General features: G+C 47.8%; 2 protein-coding genes across 3 annotated transcripts in view; one reads left to right on the forward strand and one right to left on the reverse strand.

Moving 5' to 3' along the window:
* Window positions 1-26,112, reverse strand: part of LOC123731781 (E3 ubiquitin-protein ligase TRIM47-like) — a 43,037-nt gene extending 16,925 nt beyond the window's left edge. The window contains exons 1-3 of one of the 2 annotated variants that reach the window (XM_082968273.1): window positions 24,824-26,112; window positions 23,340-23,435; window positions 10,429-10,662 (exon numbers count right to left, since the gene is read on the reverse strand). In XM_082968273.1, the coding sequence (XP_082824399.1) occupies window positions 10,429-10,662; window positions 23,340-23,435; window positions 24,824-25,420 (927 nt within the window). In that variant the 5' untranslated portion in view covers window positions 25,421-26,112. The remainder of the gene's footprint in view (window positions 1-10,428; window positions 10,663-23,339; window positions 23,436-24,823) is intronic. The other variant, XM_082968272.1, reaches the window with a different exon arrangement.
* LOC123729857 (E3 ubiquitin/ISG15 ligase TRIM25) overlaps window positions 1-26,197 on the forward strand; it is a 65,369-nt gene that overhangs the window by 31,649 nt on the left and 7,523 nt on the right. The window lies entirely within an intron of this gene.

Consider the following 26,197-nt stretch of genomic DNA (forward strand, 5'->3'; position numbering starts at 1 on the left):
GGGACACAGAGAGAGAGGGACACAGAGAGAGGGAGAGAGGGACACAGAGAGAGGGAGAGAGGGACACAAAGAGAGAGAGGGACACAAAGAGAGAGGGACACAAAGAGAGAGAGGGACACAAAGAGAGACAGGGACACAGAGAGAGACAGGGACACAGAGAGAGACAGGGACACAGAGAGAGACAGGGACACAGAGAGAGACAGGGACACAGAGAGAGACAGGGACACAGAGAGAGACAGGGACACAGAGAGAGAGAGGGACACAGAGAGAGGGGGACACACAGAGAGAGAGGGGGACACACAGAGAGAGAGGGGGACACAGAGAGAGAGGGGGACACACAGAGAGAGGGGGGACACACAGAGAGAGGGGGGGACACACACAGAGAGAGAGGGGACACACAGAGAGAGAGGGGGACACACAGAGAGAGAGGGGGACACACAGAGAGAGAGGGGGTCACACAGAGAGAGAGGGGCACACACAGGGAGAGAGGGACAGAGGGAGAGAGAGGGGGACAGAGGGAGAGAGAGGGGGACAGAGGGACACAGAGAGAGAGAGGGGGACACACAGAGAGAGAGGGGGACACACAGAGAGAGAGGGGGACACACAGAGAGAGAGGGACATAGGGAGAGAGAGGGGGACAGAGGGAGAGAGAGGGGGACAGAGGGAGAGAGATGGGGACAGAGGGAGAGAGAGGGGGACAGAGGGACACACAGAGAGAGAGGGGGACACACAGAGAGAGGGGGGGACACACAGAGAAAGAGGGACAGAGGGAGAGAGAGGGGGGCACAGAGAGAGAGGGGGACACAGAGAGAGAGGGGGACACAGAGAGAGAGGGGGACACAGAGAGAAAGGGGGACACAGAGAGAAAGGGGGACACAGAGAGAGAGGGGGACACAGAGAGAGAGGGGGACACAGAGAGAGAGGGGGACACAGAGAGAAAGGGGGACACAGAGAGAGAGGGGGACACAGAGAGAGAGGGGGACACAGAGAGAGAGGGGGACACCGAGAGAGGGGGGACACAGAGAGAGGGGGGGACAAAGAGGGACAAAGAGAGAGAGGGACAAAGAGGGACAAAGAGAGAGGGACAAAGAGGGACAAAGAGAGAGGGACAAAGAGGGACAAAGAGAGAGAGGGACAAAGAGAGAGGGACAAAGAGGGACAAAGAGAGAGAGGGACAAAGAGAGAGAGGGACAAAGAGAGACAAAGAGAGAGAGGGACAGAGGGGGGGACACAGAGAGAGAGGGGGACACAGAGAGAGAGAGGGGGACACAGAGAGAGAGAGGGGGACACAGAGAGAGAGAGGGGGACACAGAGAGAGGGGGACAAAGAGGGACAAAGAGAGAGAAGGACAAAGAGGGACAAAGAGAGACAAAGAGAGAGAGGGACAGAGGGGGGGACACAGAGAGAGAGAGGGGGACACCGAGAGAGAGAGGGGGACACAAAGAGAGAGGCAAAAAGACAGACAAAGAGAGAGAGAGGGACAAAGAGAGAGAGGGACAAAGAGGGACAAAGAGAGAGAGGGATAAAGAGAGAGAGGGACAAAGAAGGACAAAGACAGAGAGAGGGACAGAGACAGAGAGGGACAGAGACAGACAGAAACAGAGAGAGGGACAGAAACAGAGAGAGGGACAGAGAGAGAGAGAGGGACAAAGAGAGAGAGGGACAGAGAGAGAGAGAGAGGTACAGAGAGAGAGAGGGACAGAGAGAGAGAGAGAGGGACAGAGAGAGAGAGAGAGAGGGACACAGAGAGAGAGAGGGACACAGAGAGAGAGGGACACAGAGAGAGGGAGGGACACAGAGAGAGGGAGAGAGGGACACAGAGAGAGGGAGAGAGGGACACAAAGAGAGAGAGGGACACAAAGAGAGAGAGGGACACAAAGAGAGACAGGGACACAGAGAGAGACAGGGACACAGAGAGAGACAGGGACACAGAGAGAGACAGGGACACAGAGAGAGGGGGACACACAGAGAGAGAGGGGGACACACAGAGAGAGAGGGGGACACACAGAGAGAGGGGGACACACAGAGAGAGGGGGACACACAGAGAGAGAGGGGGACAAACAGAGAGAGAGGGGGACACACAGAGAGAGGGGGGGACACACAGAGAGAGGGGGGGACACACACAGAGAGAGAGGGGGACACACAGAGAGAGAGGGGGACACACAGAGAGAGAGGGGCACACAGAGGGAGAGAGAGGGGGACAGAGGGAGAGAGAGGGGGACAGAGGGAGAGAGAGGGGGACAGAGGGACACAGTGCGAGAGAGGGGGACACACAGAGAGAGAGGGGGACACACAGAGAGAGAGGGGGACACACAGAGAGAGAGGGACATAGGGAGAGAGAGGGGGACAGAGGGAGAGAGAGGGGGACAGAGGGAGAGAGATGAGGACAGAGGGAGAGAGAGGGGGACAGAGGGAGAGAGAGGGGGACAGAGGGACACACAGAGAGAGAGGGGGACACACAGAGAGAGAGGGGGACACACAGAGAAAGAGGGACAGAGGGAGAGAGAGGGGGGCACAGAGAGAGAGGGGGACACAGAGAGAGAGGGGGACACAGAGAGAGAGGGGGACACAGAGAGAAAGAGGGACACAGAGAGAGAGGGGGACACAGAGAGAGAGGGGGACACAGAGAGAGAGGGGGACACAGAGAGAGAGGGGGACACAGAGAGAGAGGGGGACACAGAGAGAGGGGGACACAGAGAGAGGGGGGGACACAGAGAGAGGGGGGCACACAGAGAGAGGGGGACAAAGAGGGACAAAGAGAGAGAGGGACAAAGAGGGACAAAGAGAGAGGGACAAAGAGGGACAAAGAGAGGGAGGGACAAAGAGAGAGGGATAAAGAGGGACAAAGAGAGAGAGGGACAAAGAGAGAGAGGGACAAAGAGAGACAAAGAGAGAGAGGGACAGAGGGGGGGACACAGAGAGAGAGAGGGGGGCACAGAGAGAGAGGGGGACACAGAGAGAGAGGGGGACACAGAGAGAGAGGGGGACACAGAGAGAAAGGGGGACACAGAGAGAGAGGGGGACACAGAGAGAGAGGTGGACACAGAGAGAGAGGGGGACACAGAGAGAGAGGGGGACACAGAGAGAGGGAGAGAGGGACACAGAGAGAGGGAGAGAGGGACACAGAGAGAGGGAGAGAGGGACACAAAGAGAGAGAGGGACACAAAGAGAGAGAGGGACACAAAGAGAGACAGGGACACAGAGAGAGACAGGGACACAGAGAGAGACAGGGACACAGAGAGAGACAGGGACACAGAGAGAGGGGGACACACAGAGAGACAGGGACACAGAGAGAGACAGGGACACAGAGAGAGAGAGGGGGACACACAGAGAGAGAGGGGGACACACAGAGAGAGAGGGGGACACACAGAGAGAGAGGGGGACACACAGAGAGAGAGGGGGACACACAGAGGGGGGGACACACAGAGAGAGGGGGGGACACACACAGAGAGAGAGGGGGACACACAGAGAGAGAAGGGGACACACAGAGAGAGAGGGGGACACACAGAGAGAGAGGGGCACACAGAGGGAGAGAGAGGGGGACAGAGGGAGAGAGAGGGGGACAGAGGGAGAGAGAGGGGGACAGAGGGAGAGAGAGGGGGACACACAGAGAGAGAGGGGGACACACAGAGAGAGAGGGGGACAGACAGAGAGAGAGAGGGACATAGGGAGAGAGAGGGGGACAGAGGGAGAGAGAGGGGGACAGAGGGAGAGAGATGAGGACAGAGGGAGAGAGAGTAGGACAGAGGGAGAGAGAGGGGGACAGAGGGACACACAGAGAGAGAGGGGGACACACAGAGAGAGAGGGGGACACACAGAGAAAGAGGGACAGAGGGAGAGAGAGGGGGGCACAGAGAGAGAGGGGGACACAGAGAGAGAGGGGGACACAGAGAGAAAGGGGGACACAGAGAGAGAGGGGGACACAGAGAGAGAGGGGGACACAGAGAGAGGGGGACACAGAGAGAGAGGGGGACACAGAGAGAGGGGGGACACAGAGAGAGGGGGGGACACAGAGAGAGGGGGGGACACAGAGAGAGGGGGGGACACAGAGAGAGGGGGGGACACAGAGAAAGGGGGGGACACAAAGAGAGGGGGGGACACAAAGAGAGAGAGGGACAAAGAGGGACAAAGAGAGAGGGACAAAGAGGGACAAAGAGAGAGGGACAAAGAGGGACAAAGAGAGAGAGGGACAAAGAGAGAGAGGGACAAAGAGAGACAAAGAGAGAGAGGGACAGAGGGGGGGACACAGAGAGAGAGAGGGGGACACAGAGAGAGAGAGGGGGACACAGAGAGAGAGAGGGGGACACAGAGAGAGAGAGGGGGACAAAGAGAGAGAGAGGGGGACAAAGAGGGACAAAGAGAGAGAGGAACAAAGAGGGACAAAGAGAGAGAAGGACAAAGAGGGACAAAGAGAGAGAGGGACAAAGAGAGAGAGGGACAGAGGGGGGGACACAGAGAGAGAGAGGGGGACACAGAGAGAGAGGGGGGACACAGAGAGAGAGAGGGGGACACAGAGAGAGAGGCAAAAAGACAGACAAAGGGAGAGAGAGGGACAAAGAGGGACACAGAGAGAGGGACAAAGAGAGAGAGGGACAAAGAAGGACAGAGAGAGAGGGACAAAGAAGGACAAAGAGAGAGAGAGAGGGACAGAAACAGAGAGAGGGACAGAAACAGAGAGAGGGACAGAAACAGAGAGAGGGACACAAAGAGAGAGAGGGACAAAGAGAGAGAGGGACAAAGAGAGAGAGGGACAAAGAGGGACAAAGAGAGAGGGACAAAGAGAGAGAGGGACAAAGAAGGACAGAGAGAGAGGGACAAAGAAGGACAAAGAGAGAGAGAGAGGGACAGAGAGAGAGTAAGGGACAGAAACAGAGAGAGGGACAGAAACAGAGAGAGGGACAGAGGCAGAGGGAGGGACAGAGAGAGGGACAGAGAGAGAGAGAGAGACAGAAACAGAGAGAGGGACAGAAACAGAGAGAGGGACAAAGAGAGAGAGGGACAAAGAGAGAGAGCGACAAAGAGGGACAAAGAGAGAGGGGGGGACACAGAGAGAGGGGGACACACAGAGAGACAAAGAGAGAGAGGGACAGAGGGGGGGACACAGAGAGAGAGAGGGGGACACAGAGAGAGAGAGGGGGACACAGAGAGAGAGAGGGGGACACAAAGAGAGAGGCAAAAAGACAGACAGAGAGAGAGGGACAAAGAGGGACACAGAGAGAGGGACAAAGAGAGAGAGGGACAAAGAAGGACAGAGAGAGAGGGACAAAGAAGGACAAAGAGAGAGAGAGAGGGACAGAGAGAGAGAGAGGAACAGAAACAGAGAGAGGGACAGAAACAAAGAGAGGGACAGAAACAAAGAGAGGGACAGAAACAGAGAGAGGGACACAAAGAGAGAGAGGGACAAAGAGAGAGAGGGACAAAGAGAGAGAGGGACAAAGAGGGACAAAGAGAGAGGGCCAAAGAGAGAGGGACAAAGAGAGAGAGAGGGACAGAGAGAGGGACAGAGAGAGAGAGAGGGACAGAAACAGAGATAGGGACAGAAACAGAGAGAGGGACAGAGGCAGAGGGAGGGACAGAGAGAGGGACAGAGAGAGAGAGAGGGACAGAAATAGAGAGAGGGACAGAAACAGAGAGAGGGACAAAGAGAGAGAGGGACAAAGAGAGAGAGCGACAAAGAGGGACAAAGAGAGAGGGGGGGACACAGAGAGAGGGGGGGACACAGAGAGAGGGGGGGACACAGAGAGAGGGGGGGACACAGAGAGAGGGGGGACACAGAGAGAGGGGGGACACAGAGAGAGGGGGGGACACAGAGAGAGGGGGGGACACAGAGAGAGGGGGACACAGAGAGAGGGGGACACAGAGAGAGGGGGACACAGAGAGAGGGGGACACAGAGAGAGAGAGGGGGACACAGAGAGAGAGAGGGGGACACAGAGAGAGAGAGGGGGACACAGAGAGAGGGGGGGAGACAGAGAGACAAAGAGAGAGAGGGACAAAGAGGGACAAAGAGAGAGAAGGACAAAGAGGGACAAAGAGAGATAGGGGCAAAGAGAGACAAAGAGAGAGAGGGACAAAGAGGGACAAAGAGTGAGAGGGACAAAGAGGGACAAAGAGAGAGAGGGACAAAGAGGGACAAAGAGAGAGAGGGACAGAGGGGGGGACACAGAGAGAGAGTGGGACACAGAGAGAGAGAGGGGGACACAGAGAGAGAGAGGGGGACACAGAGAGAGAGAGGGGGACAGAGAGAGAGAGAGGGGGACACAGAGAGAGAGAGGGGGACACAGAGAGAGAGAGGGGGACACAGAGAGAGAGAGGGGGACACAGAGAGGCAAAAAGTCAGACAAAGAGAGAGAGAGGGACAAAGAGTGACAAAGAGAGAGGGACAAAGAGAGAGAGGGACAAAGAAGGACAGAGAGAGAGGGACAAAGAAGGACAAAGAGAGAGAGAGAGGAACAGAGGCAGAGAGAGGGACAGAGAGAGGGACAGAGACAGAGAGAGGGACAGAAACAGAGAGAGGGACAGAAACAGAGAGAGGGACAGAAACAGAGAGAAGGACAGAAACAGAGAGAGGGACAAAGAGAGAGAGGGACAAAGAGAGAGAGGGACAAAGAAACAGAGAGAGGGACAGAAACAAAGAGAGGGACAGAAACAAAGAGAGGGACAGAAACAGAGAGAGGGACAAAGAGAGAGAGGGACAAAGAAGGACAAAGACAGAGAAAGGGACAAAGAGGGACAAAGAGAGAGGGACAAAGCGAGAGAGGGACAAAGAAGGACAGAGAGAGAGGGACAAAGAAGGACAAAGAGAGAGAGAGAGAGAGAGAGACAGAGGCAGAGAGAGGGACAGAGAGAGGGACAGAGACAGAGAGAGGGACAGAAACAGAGGGACAGAAACAGAGAGAGGGACAGAGAGAGAGAGGGACAGAGAGAGAGAGAGAGGGACAGAGAGTGACAGGGAGAGAGAGAGAGGGACACAGAGCGAGAGAGGGACACAGAGAGAGAGGGACACAAAGAGAGTGGGGGGCACAGAGAGAGGGAGGGACACAGAGAGAAGGAGAGAGGGACACAGAGAGAGAGAGAGAGGGACACAGAGCGAGAGGGGGACACAGAGAGAGGGGGACACAGAGAGAGGGGGACACAGAGAGAGAGAGGGGGACACAGAGAGAGAGAGGGGGACACAGAGAGAGGGGGGGAGACAGAGAGACAAAGAGAGAGAGGGACAAAGAGGGACAAAGAGAGAGAAGGACAAAGAGGGACAAAGAGAGATAGGGGCAAAGAGAGACAAAGAGAGAGAGGGACAAAGAGGGACAAAGAGTGAGAGGGACAAAGAGGGACAAAGAGAGAGAGGGACAAAGAGGGACAAAGAGAGAGAGGGACAGAGGGGGGGACACAGAGAGAGAGGGGGACACACAGAGAGAGAGAGGGGGACACAGAGAGAGAGAGGGGGACACAGAGAGGCAAAAAGTCAGACAAAGAGAGAGAGAGGGACAAAGAGTGACAAAGAGAGAGGGACAAAGAGAGAGAGGGACAAAGAAGGACAGAGAGAGAGGGACAAAGAAGGACAAAGAGAGAGAGAGAGGAACAGAGGCAGAGAGAGGGACAGAGAGAGGGACAGAGACAGAGAGAGGGACAGAAACAGAGAGAGGGACAGAAACAGAGAGAGGGACAGAAACAGAGAGAAGGACAGAAACAGAGAGAGGGACAAAGAGAGAGAGGGACAAAGAGAGAGAGGGACAAAGAAACAGAGAGAGGGACAGAAACAAAGAGAGGGACAGAAACAAAGAGAGGGACAGAAACAGAGAGAGGGACAAAGAGAGAGAGGGACAAAGAAGGACAAAGACAGAGAAAGGGACAAAGAGGGACAAAGAGAGAGGGACAAAGCGAGAGAGGGACAAAGAAGGACAGAGAGAGAGGGACAAAGAAGGACAAAGAGAGAGAGAGAGAGAGAGAGACAGAGGCAGAGAGAGGGACAGAGAGAGGGACAGAGACAGAGAGAGGGACAGAAACAGAGGGACAGAAACAGAGAGAGGGACAGAGAGAGAGAGGGACAGAGAGAGAGAGAGAGGGACAGAGAGTGACAGGGAGAGAGAGAGAGGGACACAGAGCGAGAGAGGGACACAGAGAGAGAGGGACACAAAGAGAGTGGGGGGGCACAGAGAGAGGGAGGGACACAGAGAGAAGGAGAGAGGGACACAGAGAGAGAGAGAGAGGGACACAGAGCGAGAGGGGGACACAGAGAGAGGGGGACACAGAGAGAGGGGGACACAGAGAGAGAGAGGGGGACACAGAGAGAGAGAGGGGGACACAGAGAGAGAGAGGGGGACACAGAGAGAGGGGGGGAGACAGAGAGACAAAGAGAGAGAGGGACAAAGAGGGACAAAGAGAGAGAAGGACAAAGAGGGACAAAGAGAGATAGGGGCAAAGAGAGACAAAGAGAGAGAGGGACAAAGAGGGACAAAGAGTGAGAGGGACAAAGAGGGACAAAGAGAGAGAGGGACAAAGAGGGACAAAGAGAGAGAGGGACAGAGGGGGGGACACAGAGAGAGAGGGGGACACAGAGAGAGAGAGGGGGACACAGAGAGAGAGAGGGGGACACAGAGAGGCAAAAAGTCAGACAAAGAGAGAGAGAGGGACAAAGAGTGACAAAGAGAGAGGGACAAAGAGAGAGAGGGACAAAGAAACAGAGAGAGGGACAGAAACAAAGAGAGGGACAGAAACAAAGAGAGGGACAGAAACAGAGAGAGGGACAAAGAGAGAGAGGGACAAAGAAGGACAAAGACAGAGAAAGGGACAAAGAGGGACAAAGAGAGAGGGACAAAGCGAGAGAGGGACAAAGAAGGACAGAGAGAGAGGGACAAAGAAGGACAAAGAGAGAGAGAGAGAGAGAGACAGAGGCAGAGAGAGGGACAGAGAGAGGGACAGAGACAGAGAGAGGGACAGAAACAGAGGGACAGAAACAGAGAGAGGGACAGAGAGAGAGAGAGAGAGGGACAGAGAGAGAGAGAGAGGGACAGAGAGTGACAGGGAGAGAGAGAGAGGGACACAGAGCGAGAGAGGGACACAGAGAGAGAGGGACACAAAGAGAGTGGGGGGGCACAGAGAGAGGGAGGGACACAGAGAGAGGGAGAGAGGGACACAGAGAGAGGGAGAGAGGGACACAAAGAGAGAGGGACACAAAGAGAGAGAGGGACACAAAGAGAGAGAGGGACAAAGAGAGAGAGGGACAAAGAAACAGAGAGAGGGACAGAAACAAAGAGAGGGACAGAAACAAAGAGAGGGACAGAAACAGAGAGAGGGACAAAGAGAGAGAGGGACAAAGAGGGACAAAGAGAGAGAGGGACAAAGAGAGAGAGGGACAAAGAAGGACAAAGACAGAGAAAGGGACAAAGAGAGAGGGACAAAGCGAGAGAGGGACAAAGAAGGACAGAGAGAGAGGGACAAAGAAGGACAAAGAGAGAGAGACAGAGAGGCAGAGAGAGGGACAGAGAGAGGGACAGAGACAGAGAGAGGGACAGAGACAGAGAGAGGGACAGAAACACAGGGACAGAAACAGAGAGAGGGACAGAAACAGAGAGAGGGACAGAAACAGAGAGAGGGACAAAGAGAGAGAGGGACAAAGAGAGAGAGGGACAAAGAGAGAGAGGGACAAAGAGAGAGAGGGACAAAGAAGGACAAAGACAGAGAGAGGGACAGAGACAGACAGAAACAGAGATAGGGACAGAAACAGAGAGAGGGACAGAGAGAGAGAGAGAGGGACAAAGAGAGAGAGGGACAGAGAGAGAGAGAGAGAGAGGGACACAGAGAGAGAGAGGGACACAGAGAGAGAGGGACACAAAGAGAGGGAGGGACACAGAGAGAGGGAGAGAGGGACACAAAGAGAGAGATGGACAAAAAGAGAGAGGGACACAAAGAGAGAGAGGGACACAAAGAGAGAGAGGGACACAAAGAGAGACAGGGACACAGAGAGACAGGGACACAGAGAGAGACAGGGACACAGAGAGAGACAGGGACACAGAGAGAGACAGGGACACAGAGAGAGAGAGGGACACAGAGAGAGAGGGACACAGAGAGAGAGGGACACAAAGAGAGAGCGAGAGAGACACAGAGAGGGACACAGACAGAGAGAGGGACACAGACAGAGAGAGGGACACAGACAGAGAGAGGGACACAGACAGAGAGCGGGACACAGACAGAGAGAGGGACACAGACAGAGAGCGGGACACAGACAGAGAGAGGGACACAGACAGAGAGAGGGACACAGACAGAGAGAGGGACAAAGAGAGAGAGGGACAAAGAGAGAGAGGGACAAAGAGAGAGGGACAAAGAGAGAGAGGGACAGGGACAGAGAGACAGACAGGACAACATAATGATTGAGATGAATAGTTTCACATTAAGTTAAATTCATATCACATGTAACAAGACAGTTTAGTTACCTGGAGGAAATGGATGTGATCCTCTGTGTGTGAGAGCTGCTCCAGCTCAGTGCTTCTCTTCCTCAGCTCAGCTATCTCCTGCTTCAGTTGCTCCAGGACTCCTTCAGCTTGACTCACTTGAGCCTTCTCTTGGGCTCTGATCAGCTCCTTCACCTCAGAGCTCCTTCTCTCAATGGAGCGGATCAGCTCAGTAAAGATCTGATCACTGTCCTCCACTGCTGCCTGTGCAGAGCGCTGTTAAGAGAGAGAGAGAGAGACAGAGAGGGAGACAGAGAGAGAGACAGAGAGAGATAGACAGAGAGAGAGAGACAGAGAGAGAGACAGTGAGAGAGAGACAGAGAGAGAGAGACAGAGAGAGAGACAGAGAGAGAGACAGATACAGAGAGAGACAGAGAGAGAGAGACAGAGACAGAGAGAGAGAGACAGTGAGAGAGAGACAGAGAGAGAGACAGAGAGAGAGACAGAGAGAGAGACAGAGAGACAGACAGCAGACGTGCAGCATTAAAATTGGTAAGAAAATAACAGAATTCTTTAACCAGGGGCGGGGCCTTCTTCAGGGTTGTAATCTGAGCCCTGCACTCTTCAATATTTACATCAACGAATTGGCCACTATTCTAGAAAAATCCTCAGCCCCTGGTGTTAGTCTCCACAATTCAGAAGTTAAATGCCTACTCTTCGCAGATGACCTATGCCTGCTGTCACCCACAGCACCTGGCCTACAGCAGAGCCTGGACCTGCTAGAGCAGTACTGTCAGACCTGGGCCCTGGCAGTAAACCCCAAAAAGACTAAAATAATGATTTTCCAGAGAAGATCCAGATCTCAGGGAATTAGACCAAAGTTCTCAATTGGTACAAAATATATAGAGTACTGTACACACTACAATTACTTAGGTTTAAAAATAAGCTCAACTGGACACCTTAATGAGGCAGTGAATGAACTGAGAGAGAAAGCACGCAGGGCATTCTACGCCATTAAAAAGCAAATTCTAATTGAAATACCTATTTAAATTTGGCTAAAACTAATTGGATATGTCATTGAACCAATTGCACTTTATGGCAGCGAGGTGTGGGGTCCACTTGCAAAACAAGATTTCATCAAATGGGACAAACACCCCATTGAAACCCACAATGCAGAGTTCTGTAAGATTCTCCTACGTGTCCAGAGGAAAACTACAAACAATGCATGCAGGGCAGAATTAGGCCAATATCCACTAATAATAAAAACTCAAAAAAGAGCAATTCAGTTTTGGAAACATCTAAAATACAGTGACCCCCTCTCATATCATTACCAAGCCCTGCAATGCCAAGAGCTGAGCAAAGAAAAGAGTCCCCTCATCCAGCTGGTCCTGGGGCTGAGTTCACCAACCTGTTCTACTAACACACTGAAGCCTCAGGACCCTCATCCAGCTGGTCCTGGGGGCTGAGTTCACAAACCTGTTCTACTAACACACTGAAGCCTCAGGACCCTCATCCAGCTGGTCCTCGGGCTGAGTTCACAAACCTGTTCTACTAACACACTGAAGCCTCAGGACCCTCATCCAGCTGGTCCTGGGACTGAGTTCACAAACCTGTTCTACTAACACACTGAAGCCTCAGGACCAGAACATCCAATCAATCAGAATAAACCAAATTACAACACAGTCAAAACAAAACTACATTGCTTATTGGGAAACACAAGCACAAACACAAAGCAAAATGCAGTGCTATCTGGCCCTAAATCGACAGTACACTATGGCTAAATATTTGACCATGGTTACTGATCAAAACCTTAGAAAAACCTTGACAAAGTACAGGCTCAGTGAGCACAGCCTTGGCATTGAGAAGGGTAGACACAGGAAAACCTAGCTCCCTGTAGAGAAAAGGCTGTGCAACCACTGCACAACAGCAGAACCTGAGACGGAGCTGCATTTCCTGACAAAATGTCAAAAATATAAAACAATTAGAGAGTGTCATTTCCCCAAATTTGAAACCCTTATTCAAGGTTTTAAAGACATCTCTGATGAGGATAGGCTACCCGTCCTGTTGGGGGAGGACGCAGACAGCTGTGTGTTGGCAGCGCACTACATTGCTGCCTGCCATAAGTTGAGGGACAGTGTCTGACAGACCAATAAACCTGCACATGTCCTCAACTGTATGATTATTGTTATTGTTGAATGTATGGTTATATTGACCGTTGGTTATTGTTGTTGCTGTTGTCCCTTTGACAATTTTTGATTCTCATTTTTATTTATTTTTATATTCTTAATATCCAAAGTAAGCTTTGGCAATATGTACATTGTTATGTCATGCCAATAAAGCGAATTGAATTGAATTGAATTGAATTGACAGAGACAGAGAGAGAGACAGAGAGAGAGACAGAGAGAGACAGAGAGAGAGAGAGAGAGAGAGAGAGAGAGAGACAGAGAGAGAGAGAGACAGACAGAGAGAGAGACAGACAGAGAGACAGACAGACAGTGAGAGAGAGACAGTGAGAGAGAGACAGAGAGAGAGACAGAGAGAGAGACAGAGAGAGAGAGAGAGAGAGACAGAGAGAGAGAGAGAGAGAGAGAGAGAGAGAGAGAGAGTAGGTACAGTAGCCTCTGCACCTCATTGAGTCAGAACGCTGCCACCCTGCTCTCCAGGTCCACCAGGCCTTGTCCCCCCTCCTGGACAGGCAGGTACAGAACACCACTTGGCCCTGCTCTACTCTCCTCCCTCCTGGTCCCCCCTCCAGTAGCCTGCCCCGTAGCAGAGCTAGACCCAGCCTCTGTCCCCTGAGTCCTAGTAGGCTGGACAATAGAACGAGTCATAACGGCCAAAGAACGTTGTCTGAGCTGGAACACTAGCGAGGCCATAGCAAATGAATTGAAACGAACCTTCACAGAGCCTCTTCTGACTGGAATGATCCTTAGAATTCCATTTCCCCAAAATGGCACCAAAAAATGTCTACCGTTTTATTTGACCACTAAAACCTGTTCTTAGGACCAAACTGAAAAATAACAACTGGTGTAGAAAGTGAACATCCGCACCTCGATGGTGGCAAGTGTGTTTATGTCTGCATTACCAGGAAGTAGGAAAAAACGGGCAACTTCTGACTATTTCTGGTCTAGTGATCGATGACAGCAGAGGACGCTGCCCATCCTTATGTCATTAGAAAGAGGAGATTCTCTTGATTAAAATGGTGTCTGACATGAATACATCTAAATTTACACATTGTGAGATATTTAGTGAAATAAACAGACATACCATAACTAAGCTGCTCAAACTTACATCATTAGAAATAATAGGTTATCCTGATTAAAATGGTGTAGAACTTCAAACCATTAAAATAAATACATCTATTACAGATAATTGGAGAAATAGACATGTCCCTATTTCCCCAAAACAATGGCAGTCTGAAAGTTATAACAGCAGTCTTATTTAACCAGCTTACCATTTATCTACCACCATTTGACTTTGTGTTTAACATTTAGTGGTTTGTAATCTAGTGGTTAAGAACGTTGGGCAGTAACTGAAAGGTGGCTGGTTCGAATCCCCGAGCAGACTAGGTGAAAAATCTGTAAATCACCTTTTTTAGGCAGATTTGGGCTCTTAACCCTAGTGGCTCTGGATAAGAGTGTCTGCTAAATGACTCACATGTAAACGTAAACTAGTCCTCTGTGAAAGGGCAGCAGGTAGTCTAGTGGTTAGAGTGTAGAGGTGGTAGGTAGTCTAGTGGTTAGAGTGTAGAGGTGGCAGGTAGTCTAGTGGTTAGAGTGTAGAGGTGGCAGGTAGTCTAGTGGTTAGAGTGTAGAGGTGGCAGGTAGTCTAGTGGTTAGAGTGTAGAGGTGGCAGGTAGTCTAGTGGTTAGAGTGTAGAGGTGGCAGGTAGTCTAGTGGTTAGAGTGTAGAGGTGACAGGTAGTCTAGTGGTTAGAGGGTAGAGGTGACAGGTAGTCTAGTGGTTAGAGTGTAGAGGTGACAGGTAGTCTAGTGGTTAGAGCGTTTGGCCGGACGACAGGCAGTCTAGGTGTTAGAGCTTTTGGCTGGGCAGCAGGTAGTCTAGTGGTTAGAGCGTTTGGCCGGACAGCAGGTAGTCTAGTGGTTAGTACATTTGGCTGGGCAGCAGGTAGTCTAGTGGTTAGAGTGTTTGGCCGGGCAGCAGGTAATCTAGTGGTTAGAGCGTTTGGCAGGGCAGCAGGTAGTCTAGTGGTTAGAGCGTTTGGCCGGGCAGCAGGTAGCCTAGTGGTTAGAGCGTTTGGCCGGGCAGCAGGTAGTCTAGTGGTTAGTACATTTGGCAGGGCAGCAGGTAGTCTAGTGGTTAGAGCGTTGGGCTGGGCAGCAGGTAGTCTAGTGGTTAGAGCGTTGGGCTGGGCAGCAGGTAGTCTAGTGGTCAGAGTAATTTGCTGTTTGTTGTTTTTTTCACCGGGGTTCAATACCTGCTATAGTTAATATTGTTTTGCTCTCCGAAAAGCAACACAGGACTAACAAGAGATATATAGCTAACTGTAAAGTAATGAGTGACCATTTTAGAAAATCATGGGACATATAGTCTTTGGTTGCATGCTATTTTATGTCAATCATATTGCTGCTTGTAGCCTATAACTGATGCTTCGTGGTCTTATGCTGCCATCTATTGGAAATATTTACCAAATAAAAGTTATTAATTAACATAAAGACATTGGTGAGGCAGCTGAGAAATAAAGTGTATTTAATTCGAGAGATCAGTCTCAAACCTGCCCCACCTATCCCACACCAATTGCTGGACTTTCACATAGAGGTTACTATGTCACCCAGGTCAAACCACATTTAACATATAAAACAAATGAGTCTTGTTTATCAAGTGTTCTGCCTTGCAATAATACATATAATAAAATAACTAGACAGTCATAACCAGAGAGAGACAGTAGGCAGTATAGGTTATACGTAGGGTTAGAGTTTCTGTACAGCACTTTGTGACATCTGCTGATGTTAAAAGGGCTTCATAAATACATTTGATTGATTGTTAGGTTCAGGGTATTTAAAGAGAAAAACTGTATGGGTTTATATCTCTCTTGCTCCTCCCTGTGGTCTTCTGTGGGTTCTACATACCTCATTCACCACACTTGATAGACTCATAATCTGAGGTAGCAACTGAGTCAGAGCTACAAATCAATGAGCTCCACCTATCCATTTGGTTTACAACTCAGTGAACCTGCGCAGCATTCTCTCTATTTGATGCCTACGAACCAACAGATTTCAACGATTATCATATTACCCAGCAGCCATTTAGAAACAACACATCTGTTTAAAATCGGCCACATCTTGAAAAAGAGGACAGGGACATACGTTTGCTAAATTACTCACGATAAACGTTCACAAAAAGCACAACAATTATTTTAAGAATTATAGATACATTACTCCTCTATGCACTCGATATGTCCGATTTTAAAATAGCTTTTCGGATGAAGCACATTTTGCAATATTCTAAGTACATAGCCCGGCATCACAGGGCTAGCTATTTAGACACCCGGCAAGTTTAGCACTCACCAATATCAGATTTACTATTATAAAAGTTTGATTACCTTTTGTTGTCTTCGTCAGAATGCACTCCCAGGACTTCTACTTCAATAACAAATGTTGGTTTGGTCCAAAATAATCCATCGTTATACCCGAATAGCGTCGTTTTGTTCGTGCGTTCCAGAAACTATCCGAAATGGTAAATAATGGTCGTGCGCATGGCGCATTTTGTGACAAAAAAATTCTAAATATTCCTTTACCGTACTTCGAAGCATGTCAACCGCTGTTTAACCTGTTAGGGCTAGGGGGCAGTATTGACACGGCTGGATAAAAAACATACCCGATTTAATCTGGTTACCACTCCTACCCAGTAACTAGAATATGCATATACTTATTACATATGGATAGAAAACACCCTAAAGTTTCTAAAACTGTTTGAATGGTGTCTGTGAGTATAACAGAACTCAAATGGCAGGTCAAAACCTGAGAGATTCCTTTATAGGAAGTGGCCTGTCTGACCATTTCTTGAACTTCTTTTCCATCTCTATCTTTTACTAAGGATCTCTGCTCTAACGTGACACTTCCCACGTCTTCCATAGGCTCTCAGAGCCCGGGAAAAAACAGAATGTCGTCATTCCAGCCCCAGGCTGAAACACATTATCGCCTTTCTCAAGTGGCCGATCAAGGGACTCTGGGCTTATGCGCGTGACCCGACCGCCCCCGCCTTTGTGATTTTTTCCTCTGTTTGCCGAAAAGGAGATTCCCTGTCAGAATATTATCGCTTTTCTACGAGACAAATGGCGTAAAAATTGATTTTAAACAGCGGCTGACATGCTTCGAAGTACGGTAATGGAATATTTAGAATTTTTTTGTCACGAATTGCGCCAAGCGCGCGACCCTTCTTTACCATTTCGGATAGTGTCTGGGACGCACGAACAAAACGCCGCTATTCGGATATAACGATGGATTATTTTGGACCAAACCAACATTTGTTATTGAAGTAGCAGTCCTGGGAGTGCATTCTGACGAAGACAACAAATGGTAATCAAACTTTTATAATAGTAAATATGATTATGGTGAGTGCTAAACTTGCCGGGTGTCTAAATAGCTAGCCCGTGATGCCTGGGCTATGTACTTAGAATATTGCAAAATGTGCTTTCACCAAAAAGCTATTTTAAAATCGGACATATCGAGTGCATAGAGGAGGTCTGTATCTATAATTCTTAAAATAATTGTTATGCTTTTTGTGAACGTTTATCGTGAGTAATTTAGTAAAATGTTAGCGAATTCCCCGGAAGTTTGCGGGGGGTATGCTAGTTCTGAACGTCACATGCTAATGTAAAAAGCTAGTTTTTGATATAAATATGAACTTGATTGAACAAAACATGCATGTATTGTATAACATAATGTCCTAGGGTTGTCATCTGATGAAGATCATCAAAGGTGAGTGTTGCATTTAGCTGTCTTCTGGGTTTTGGTGACATTATATGCTGGCTTGAAAAATGGGTGTCTGATTATTTCTGGCTTTGTACTCTGCTGACATAATCTAATGTTTTGCTTTCGTTGTAAAGCCTTTTTGAAATCGGACAGTGTGGTTAGATTAACGAGAGTCTTGTCTTTAAATAGCTTGAAAATAGTCATATGTTTGAGAAATTGAAGTAATAGGATTTTGAAGGTTTTGAAAATCGCGCCACAGGCTTAAAGTGGCTGTTACGTAGGTGGGACGAATTCGTCCCGCCTAACCCAGAGAGGTTAAAATCAATTTTTATGCCATTTTTCTCGTAGAAAAGCGATAATATTCCGACCGGGAATCTCCTTTTCGGCACACAGAGGAAAAAATCACAAAGACGGGGGCGACCAGGTCATGCGCCTAAGCCCAGAGTACCCTTGATCGGCCACTTGAGAAAGGCGATCAAATGCTTCAGCCTGGGGCTGGGATGACGACATTCTGTTTTTTCCCGGGCTCTGAGCGCCTATGGACGACGTAGGAAGTGTCACGTTAGAGCAGAGATCCCTTGTAAAAGATAGAGATGGCAAAGAAGTTCCAGAAATGGTCAGACAGGCCACTTACTGTAAAGGAATCTCTCAGGTTTTGACCTGCCATTTGAGTTCTGTTATACTCACAGACACCATTCAAACAGTTTTAGAAACTTTAGGGTGTTTTCTATCCATATATAATAAGTATATGCATATTCTAGTTACTGGGTAGGATTAGTAACCAGATTAAATCGGGTATGTTTTTTATCCAGCCGTGACAATACTGCCCCCTAGCCCCAACAGGTTAATAATAAGTTACCTGAGGTAAACCTACAAGGTTAAAACCTGTTGGGGCTCGGGGGCAGTATTTTCACAGCCGGATGAAAAACGTACCCAATTTCAACAGGTTACTACTCTGGCCCAGAAAATAGAATATGCATATTATTAGTGATTTTTGGATAGAAAACACTCTGAAGTTTCTAAAACTGTTTGAATGGTGTCTGTGAGTATAACATAACTCATATGGCAGGCAAAAACCTGAGAAGATTCCAAGCAGGAAATGAAAATCTGGTGCCTGTATTTTTTTCCAAGTCCTTGCCTTTCTGACACACAGTGAGTTAGGGTTCATTTTGCACTTCCTAAGGCTTCCACTAGATTTCAACAGTCTTTTTTTTTTGCCTTTTGCGGCAAACACAGACCGAACAAGAAGGCTGGGAAGAAGGTCACTGAGAAAACCACTTCAGTTCATTGCGCGCATTCACGTGAGAAGGGACCTATGTTCCAAAACTTTTTTCAAGACATAGCATGGGTCCGGTTGGAATATTACTGAAGTTTCATGTTCTAAAGGCCCTAAAGATTGATGCTATACAACGTTTGACATGTTTGAACGAACTTAAATACTTTTTTTTTTTACTTTTAGTCGTGACATTTTGGGCGCACTTCCTACATTTGGAGTAGCTTACTGAACGCGCGAACAACAAGGAGCTATTTGGACATAAATTATTAACTTTATCGAACAAAACAACATTTATTGTGGACCTGGGATTCCTGGAAGTGCCTTCTGATGAAGATTATCAAAGGTAAGTGAATATTTATAATGCTATTTATTCATTTAGATGACTCCAAAATGGCGGCTATCTGTATTGCGTAGTGTATTTTTCTGAGCACAGTACTCAGATTATTGCAAATTGTGCTTTCCCAGTAAAGTTATTTTGAAATCTGACATTGCGGTTGCATTCAGGAGATGTTAATCTATAATTCTTTGAATAACAGTTTAATATTTTATCAACGTTTATGACGAGTATTTTTGTAGATTGCTGTGCTGATTCACCGAGAGTTTTGGGGGAAATACATTTTCTGAATGTCACGCGCCACTGTAAAATGCTGTTTTTGGATATAAATATGAACTTGATAGAACAAAAAATGCATGTATTGTCTAACATAATGTCATAGGAGTGTCATCTGATGAAGATTGTCAAAGGTTAGTGCATAATTTTAGCTGGTTCTCTGCTTTTGGTGACGCTTGTCCTAGCATTGAAAATGGCTGTGTGTAATGTTTTGTCTATGTACTGTCCTAACATAATCTAACTTTATGCTTTCGCCGTAAAGCCTTTTTGAAATCGGACGTGGTTGGATTAAGGAGATGTTTATCTAAAAAATGGTGTAAAATAGTTGAATGTTTGAGAAAATTGAATTATGACATTTTGTTGTTTTCGAATTTGGCGCCCTGATGTTTCACTGGCTGTTGATAGTGTGTCCGAATGGTAAAGAAGGGTGACGCGCATGACGCATTTCGTGACAAAAAATTCTAAATATTCCATTACCGTACTTCGAAGCATGTCAACCGCTGTTTAAAATCAATTTTTATGCCATTTTTCTCGTAAAAAAGCGATAATATTCTGACCGGGAATCTGTGTTTAGGTTCAAAGACGAACGAAAATAAAAACATGGGGTCGACTCGTGGACGCGCCTCAGCCCATTGTCCTCTGATAGAGCACTTACCAAAGGCGCTACTGTTTTTCAGCCTGTGGCTGGAATTACATCATTCAGCTTTTTACGCCTTCTGAGAGCCTATGGGAGCCGTAGGAAGTGTCACGTTACAGCAAAGATCCTCAGTCTTCAATAAACAGAGTCAAGAAGCTCAAGGAATGGTCAGAGAGGGCGCTTCCTGTTTGGAATCTTCTCAGGTTTTTGCCTGCCATATGAGTTCTGTTATACTCACAGACACCATTCAAACAGTTTTAGAAACTTTAGGGTGTTTTCTATCCAAAGCCAATAATTATATGCATATTCTAGTTTCTGGGCAGTAGTAATAACCAGATTAAATCGGGTACGTTTTTTATCCGGCCGTGTAAATACTGCCCCCTACCCCCAACAGGTTAATGCGGGCTGGTCTCATTGATAACAATAGTGAAGCTGACATTGTGACGCAGAACAATGGACTGGGAATAGAACTTTCAGAAGGTGAGTTGGTGCAACAGTGTTCAATACAACTAATAGGAGCTGGCAGGGTGAAACATGACCTAAAATAAGACCTGTTTTTTCAATACAACTAATAGGAGCTGGCAGGGTGAAACATGAACTAAAATAAGACCTGTTTTTACAATACAACTAATAGGAGCTGGAAGGGTGAAACATGACCTAAAATAAGCCCCGCTTTTTCGCCGTTTAATTCAAAACTACAAAACAGCTGGGACACATGGTAATATTATATAACTGGGCTCCTTGGCGGATGCAGTGAACTAGATTTATCTGGCTGGACGCGCTTGTCTGCCCTAAACAAACCCTATGTACCACCCCTGCCACGTTTAACCTTGAATTCAGTTAAGAAACAAACACTTGCCTAAGAAAAGAGACCCAGCCGAGAGCCACGAAATGAAAACCACTTGTAAATTTACCAAAACCAACCAACTCTTTACGGATCTGTTCGTACGTAAGAAACGGTGGCAGATTAGACACCACTACTCTTGTCGAAATCAGCACCAACACACCCCTCACATAAATCATACTGGTAACTAATTGGGCAACAAGACTCACCTTTTACATTACCACAACCACCGCCTTGTTCATTCTGGATACAGAGTGTATATGTTCCTCTCCCACCTGTTCACTGACCATGATCAATAATTCCTCCACACCATTCTCCAGAACGCACCTGAAGAGACAGCTTTTCTTCTCCACTCGGTTGAGGACATCACACCTCCCTAACAAACTACCCTACTCCCCCCTCAACTCTAACCGATAAACAGTGGAAACTAATAAATAAACCCTTAACAACTGGAAAATACGCAAAAAGAATAGTAGCCCTCCTCAGGAACCACAAAACCCTCACACAACACCTTCTTCTTCTATGATATAATGGCGGTCCGCAAACCAACGTTAAAGGTGCATGGCGCCACCTACTGTGCTGGAGTGTGTTCAATCACGGTTTACACCATTTCTATATCCTCCTACCTAACTCAGTACTTCTGAGAAAATAAAAAAGAGTCCTACTAACTTCTAATAGACCCTCCCCCATCCCCCAAATCCCTTCCACCCCCCCAACCCCATCCAACCTCAATGACCCTACACTTCAATCTTTCCCTCTCTTCAACATCCTTACAACAATATAACAATACATGCTCCACCGTTTCATTGACAATACCCTCCAGACACAAACCATTCACATGCTGCCAACCAGATGTAAGGACCAGTTCAATGTACAATGTCCTAAGCACAATCGAGTAAACACCACCTCTTCCTTCCTAATCTGACCTTTGAATCTTGGTCCACCGACCTTTAGAGGACATATAAATGCCGTCCCTTGTGCTCAGAGTCCCATCTCTTCTGCCACACATCTATCAAAATGTCTCTGATCTTACATTTGTCCTAACCCTACACTCATTAAAAACCCACTACCCCATTCCACTACTTTGACCCTATCTGCTCCTGCACCATGCCAACTAACCCTACACTCATTAAAAACCCACTACCCCATTCCACTACTTTGACCCTATCTGCTCCTGCACCATGCTAACTAACCCTACACTCATTAAAAACCCACTACCCCATTCCACTACTTTGACCCTATCTGCTCCTGCACCATGCCAACGACCTGGGAGGACGGGACACCACCACTCAACACACCCTGGAACTCTTCTGAAGTCAAATCTCACATGACCAAATACTTCTCTGCAGCTGCCACCACAACATCTATTGTCTGTGATTTACGTTCCATTTCTGAGGTACAGTTGATAACCATTGCTTTGAACTCTAAGAAGCCAACCTTACTGAAGCATATATCACTCGTTGGCCAATTCCTCTGTGCTGGCACAGATCTACTACTCACAGGGATACTACTCACAGGGATCCTCTCAGGATCCCACACCCTTGACCCATCCTCCTCTACTTTCTTCACTGCCTCAGCATACGCTACCTTCTGCACTACTCTGACTCTAGCCACCTTAACCTGCCTCTCTCTCACTGGACACCTCTGATCCCCAGCAACATGGACACCCCTACAGTTGACACACACAACTTTATCCACCGAAATTACACAGTCCTCTATCCCATGACCTCCTGCACACTTCCCACATCGTGGAATCTCCCTCCTACAAACTGCTGCAACATGACCATAAACGTTGCACCTGAAACAGCTCAGTGGATTCAACACAAAGACTCTAACAGGATAACTGATATATCTCAACATAACTTTGTCGGGTAAAAACTCAAACGCTGACAGTGACTCCTCTGTTTCACCACGCTCACCACCTGGTCTGCTTCACACCAAGCGGCGGGCATCACAAACACCAAGAGCCTTCAACTTCAATTGCTCCACCTCCACACTAACGCTACCCCAGAAATCACTCCTTTCAATGGTGCCCTGTTCTTCAGAGCAAAACAAGAAACAGATCTTGACCCAAGTTGCGTGACACGGAGCGACCACTCTCTCTGGTCAGAAGAAACACAAACAAATATCGAAAGTCCCACCCACTGTGAAACCACAAAAAAACTCTGTTTTCCAATTGAATTATAACATTTGAAATGTCTCTATTCCTTTGAAACTTTTGTGAGTGTAATGTTCACTGTTCATTTCTGTTCATATGTAAACATATGTTTCCCATGCCAATAAAGCCCTTTGAATTGAATTGAGAGAGAGAGAGAGAGAGAGCTCCATGTTAATGTATAGGGGACATGAGTCAGCCATGGTTACTCATGGTAATGTGATGCGGTAGCCCCGCCTGCGACTTCTAAACCACTGTCGGCCCAATAGGGAATGTCCTCTTGGTGTAATGGTCAATATGTTGGTTTCTCCTGCAGTAGACCAGGGTTCATATCCCGTCAGTTACATTAAGCTGTCTATTCTCTTAAAGGGCTCAAGACAGCCTGTTCTCAACGGTGGGGTCAGTGGGATTGGAGAGGGCCCCCTCTACCTCTCTCTCTCTCTCTGATTGGAGGAGAGAAGTGAAATGGTGTGTCTCCTCTGGTCAACAATACTCACCTTGAGAGACTCCACAACCTTTTGGAGCTCCTTCAGCTCCTTCTCTCTCTCCTGGAATCTCTGCTGGACCTTCTGCTGACTCATCCCCAGCTGCCTCTGTGGAGAATCACTCTTCAATGAGCTATCAAACTTTATTAGTCCAGTAGATCAATAGTATAGTAATGTGACATAGGACCCATAGAAGATAAGGATCAAAATATTGAGGAAGTGTCTGTCTGAAAATATATCATTATGTAGTCATGTGAATGATTATAGTTTTAACAGGGAGTTGATTGGGGGTTTGATAATGAATGATAATGGTGTTTGAAAACGAATGATAATGATGTTTGATAAGTAATGATAATGATGTTTGACTTGTTGGATTCTAGCTAGAAATATACTTATTCATGTTACCATACTATATCGTATTGATGACTTTACATGTATAAGGAATGTATATGTTGGGGTCAATGAAGGGTGGATAGGAACTTGGTGTTGGAAAGTTACTGAGAGAGACAAGGGGAAGTGCTGAAATATTCTGTTCAAACATGTTATTGTTGAATATCACTGTTCCTAAAGAGGGAGGCAAAGGGCAACTATTTTCAGTCTCTGATAAGGCAGGCCAGCTGCAGAACTAGGGAGGAGCCAGGAATTCAACAGTCTAGTTTGTCTCTGATAAGGCAGGCCAGCTGCAGAACTAGAGAGGAGCCAGGAATTCAACAGTCTAGTTAGTCTCTGATAAGGCAGGCCAGCTGCAGAACTAGGGAGGAGCCAGGAATTCAACAGTCTAGTTTGTCTCTGATAAGGCAGGCCAGCTGCAGAACTAGGGTGGAGCTAGGAATTCAACAGTCTAGTTAGTCTCTGATAAGGCAGGCCAGCTGCAGAACTAGGGAGGAGACAGGAATTCAACAGTCTAGTTAGTCTCTGATAAGGCAGGCCAGCTGCAGAACTAGGGAGGAGCCAGGAATTCGGCTCGAGTTCAAGTCAACAGATGAAGTGAGAAGAAACCTCTCGGAGGGGGGCCAGAGAGGCCCACCCCAACGACCCTCCTACTACAGTCTTATCTCACACACATACACTTCCAAACCCACAAAGCTTTTAGCATCAGGCAGGGCCATGACTTCACCAGTGAGAGGAACCAATTCAGTTCCTGTCTAGCAACAGAGATGTATTGGCTGTCTACATGTGTAACAGTTGACCCCGCCTAGTATGAGGTTATAAATATATGTTCTTGTGTCATCAAACATTGTCTTTGCAGCTGTATGACCCAGTGGGTGAATAAACTTGGTTTGAGTTTTCACTCTGTGTGTTCAGAACCTAACAGACTTTAGAAAATGGTGATACATTTGAAGAATCTGGGTTAACATATCTATTTACTCAAGGTTGTGTTCATATTTATGGATCCATTTCATTTGAATGGTCTCATATTCAAACAGCCTCAGTTCGTACTGTATGTTTAACTCTTTGTTTATCAGACAGTCACCAACAAGTTGTTCTGGTCTTACCTGTTTCTCAGTCCTCTCTGCTGCAGCTGATACTGTATTATGGCCTTTATGTTCATCCATCACACACTGATAACAGATACCCTGCTGATCGGTACGACAGTAAACCTCCAGCAGTTTGTCATGATGAGAGCAGATCTTCTCCTGTAGTTGTGCGGTGGCTTTGACCAGCTTGTGCTTCTTCAAAGCAGGAGATTCATAGTGAGATAGGAGGTGAGTCTCACAGTAAGAGGCCAGACACGGCAGACAGGACATGAGGGCTTTCCGCTTTCTGGTCCCAGTGCAGACATCACACGCCACATCTCCAGGTCCAGCACAGCACAGAGCAGGAGGGGGAGCAGCCTGGAGTCCTGTCTTCTTCAGTTTCTCCACCATCTCAGCCAACATGTTATTTTTCCTCAGATTAGGCCTTGGAGTGAAGGTCTCTGTGCACTGAGGACAGCTATAGACCCCTTTCAGAACATCCTGATCCCAGCAGCCCTCAATACAGATTCTACAGTAACTGTGTCCACAGGGGATGGTGACCGGTTCCTTCAGTACATCCAGACAGACAGAACAACGGAACTGGTCCTGGTCCAGCAGAACTCCCTGCTGAGCCATTTGGACGGTTGTTCACTCTCACACAGACAGACGACACAGAGACTCAGATCAGTTTAGTTTTCACAGAAGAGAGTTTGTGGGAGGGGGAGGGATTTCCTTGTTCTGCCAGATGGCTGGGGTTAGAGGGAAGGAGGGGTTAGAGGGAAGGAGGGGTTAGAGGGAGGGAACAAGGGAAGGAGGGGTGCAGGGAGGGAGAGAGAGAGATCTGCATACAACATCTAGAGGGAGACAAATATTTTAGTTCCTAGTTTAGGACCCTTAATATGGAATACATCTAACAAAATGTGAGTTGTTAGAATATATAAAGGTTAACAGTTTCTATGAAGTACATATTATAATTATTTTAATGACCTTTATAATGCCTTATAATACACTTATGTGTTCTAACATTACAATGTGGTTATTACTGTTTGGTCTAGGATCAGGGTTAGAGGTACTACATTCAGCAGTAACCATAGACATATCTAGGACTAAAAAGAGAAGATGTTTTACAATCAGAGTTCTTTGTATCTCTTCTTAGTCATACAGATCCCCCCACATCTTATAGGTGGACGGGGTTATGAACATATCCTATACATTATTTCTGAAACCAGATGAAATTAAACTGTCTTAGAGTGACAAGTCTCTATACCTCTCAGTCTCTAAACCACTAGGATACCTGTCACCTTGACAGTATGTCTCTATACCTCTCAGTCTCTAGAGCAGCAGACTTAGGGGTCCGTCTCAGCAGAGGGAGAGAGTAGCAGACTGAGGGTCAGTCTCAGCAGAGGCAGAGAG

Source organism: Salmo salar, chromosome 23 (assembly GCF_965601325.2).
Source record: "Salmo salar chromosome 23, fSalSal1, whole genome shotgun sequence".
NCBI classification, from domain to species: domain Eukaryota; kingdom Metazoa; phylum Chordata; class Actinopteri; order Salmoniformes; family Salmonidae; genus Salmo; species Salmo salar.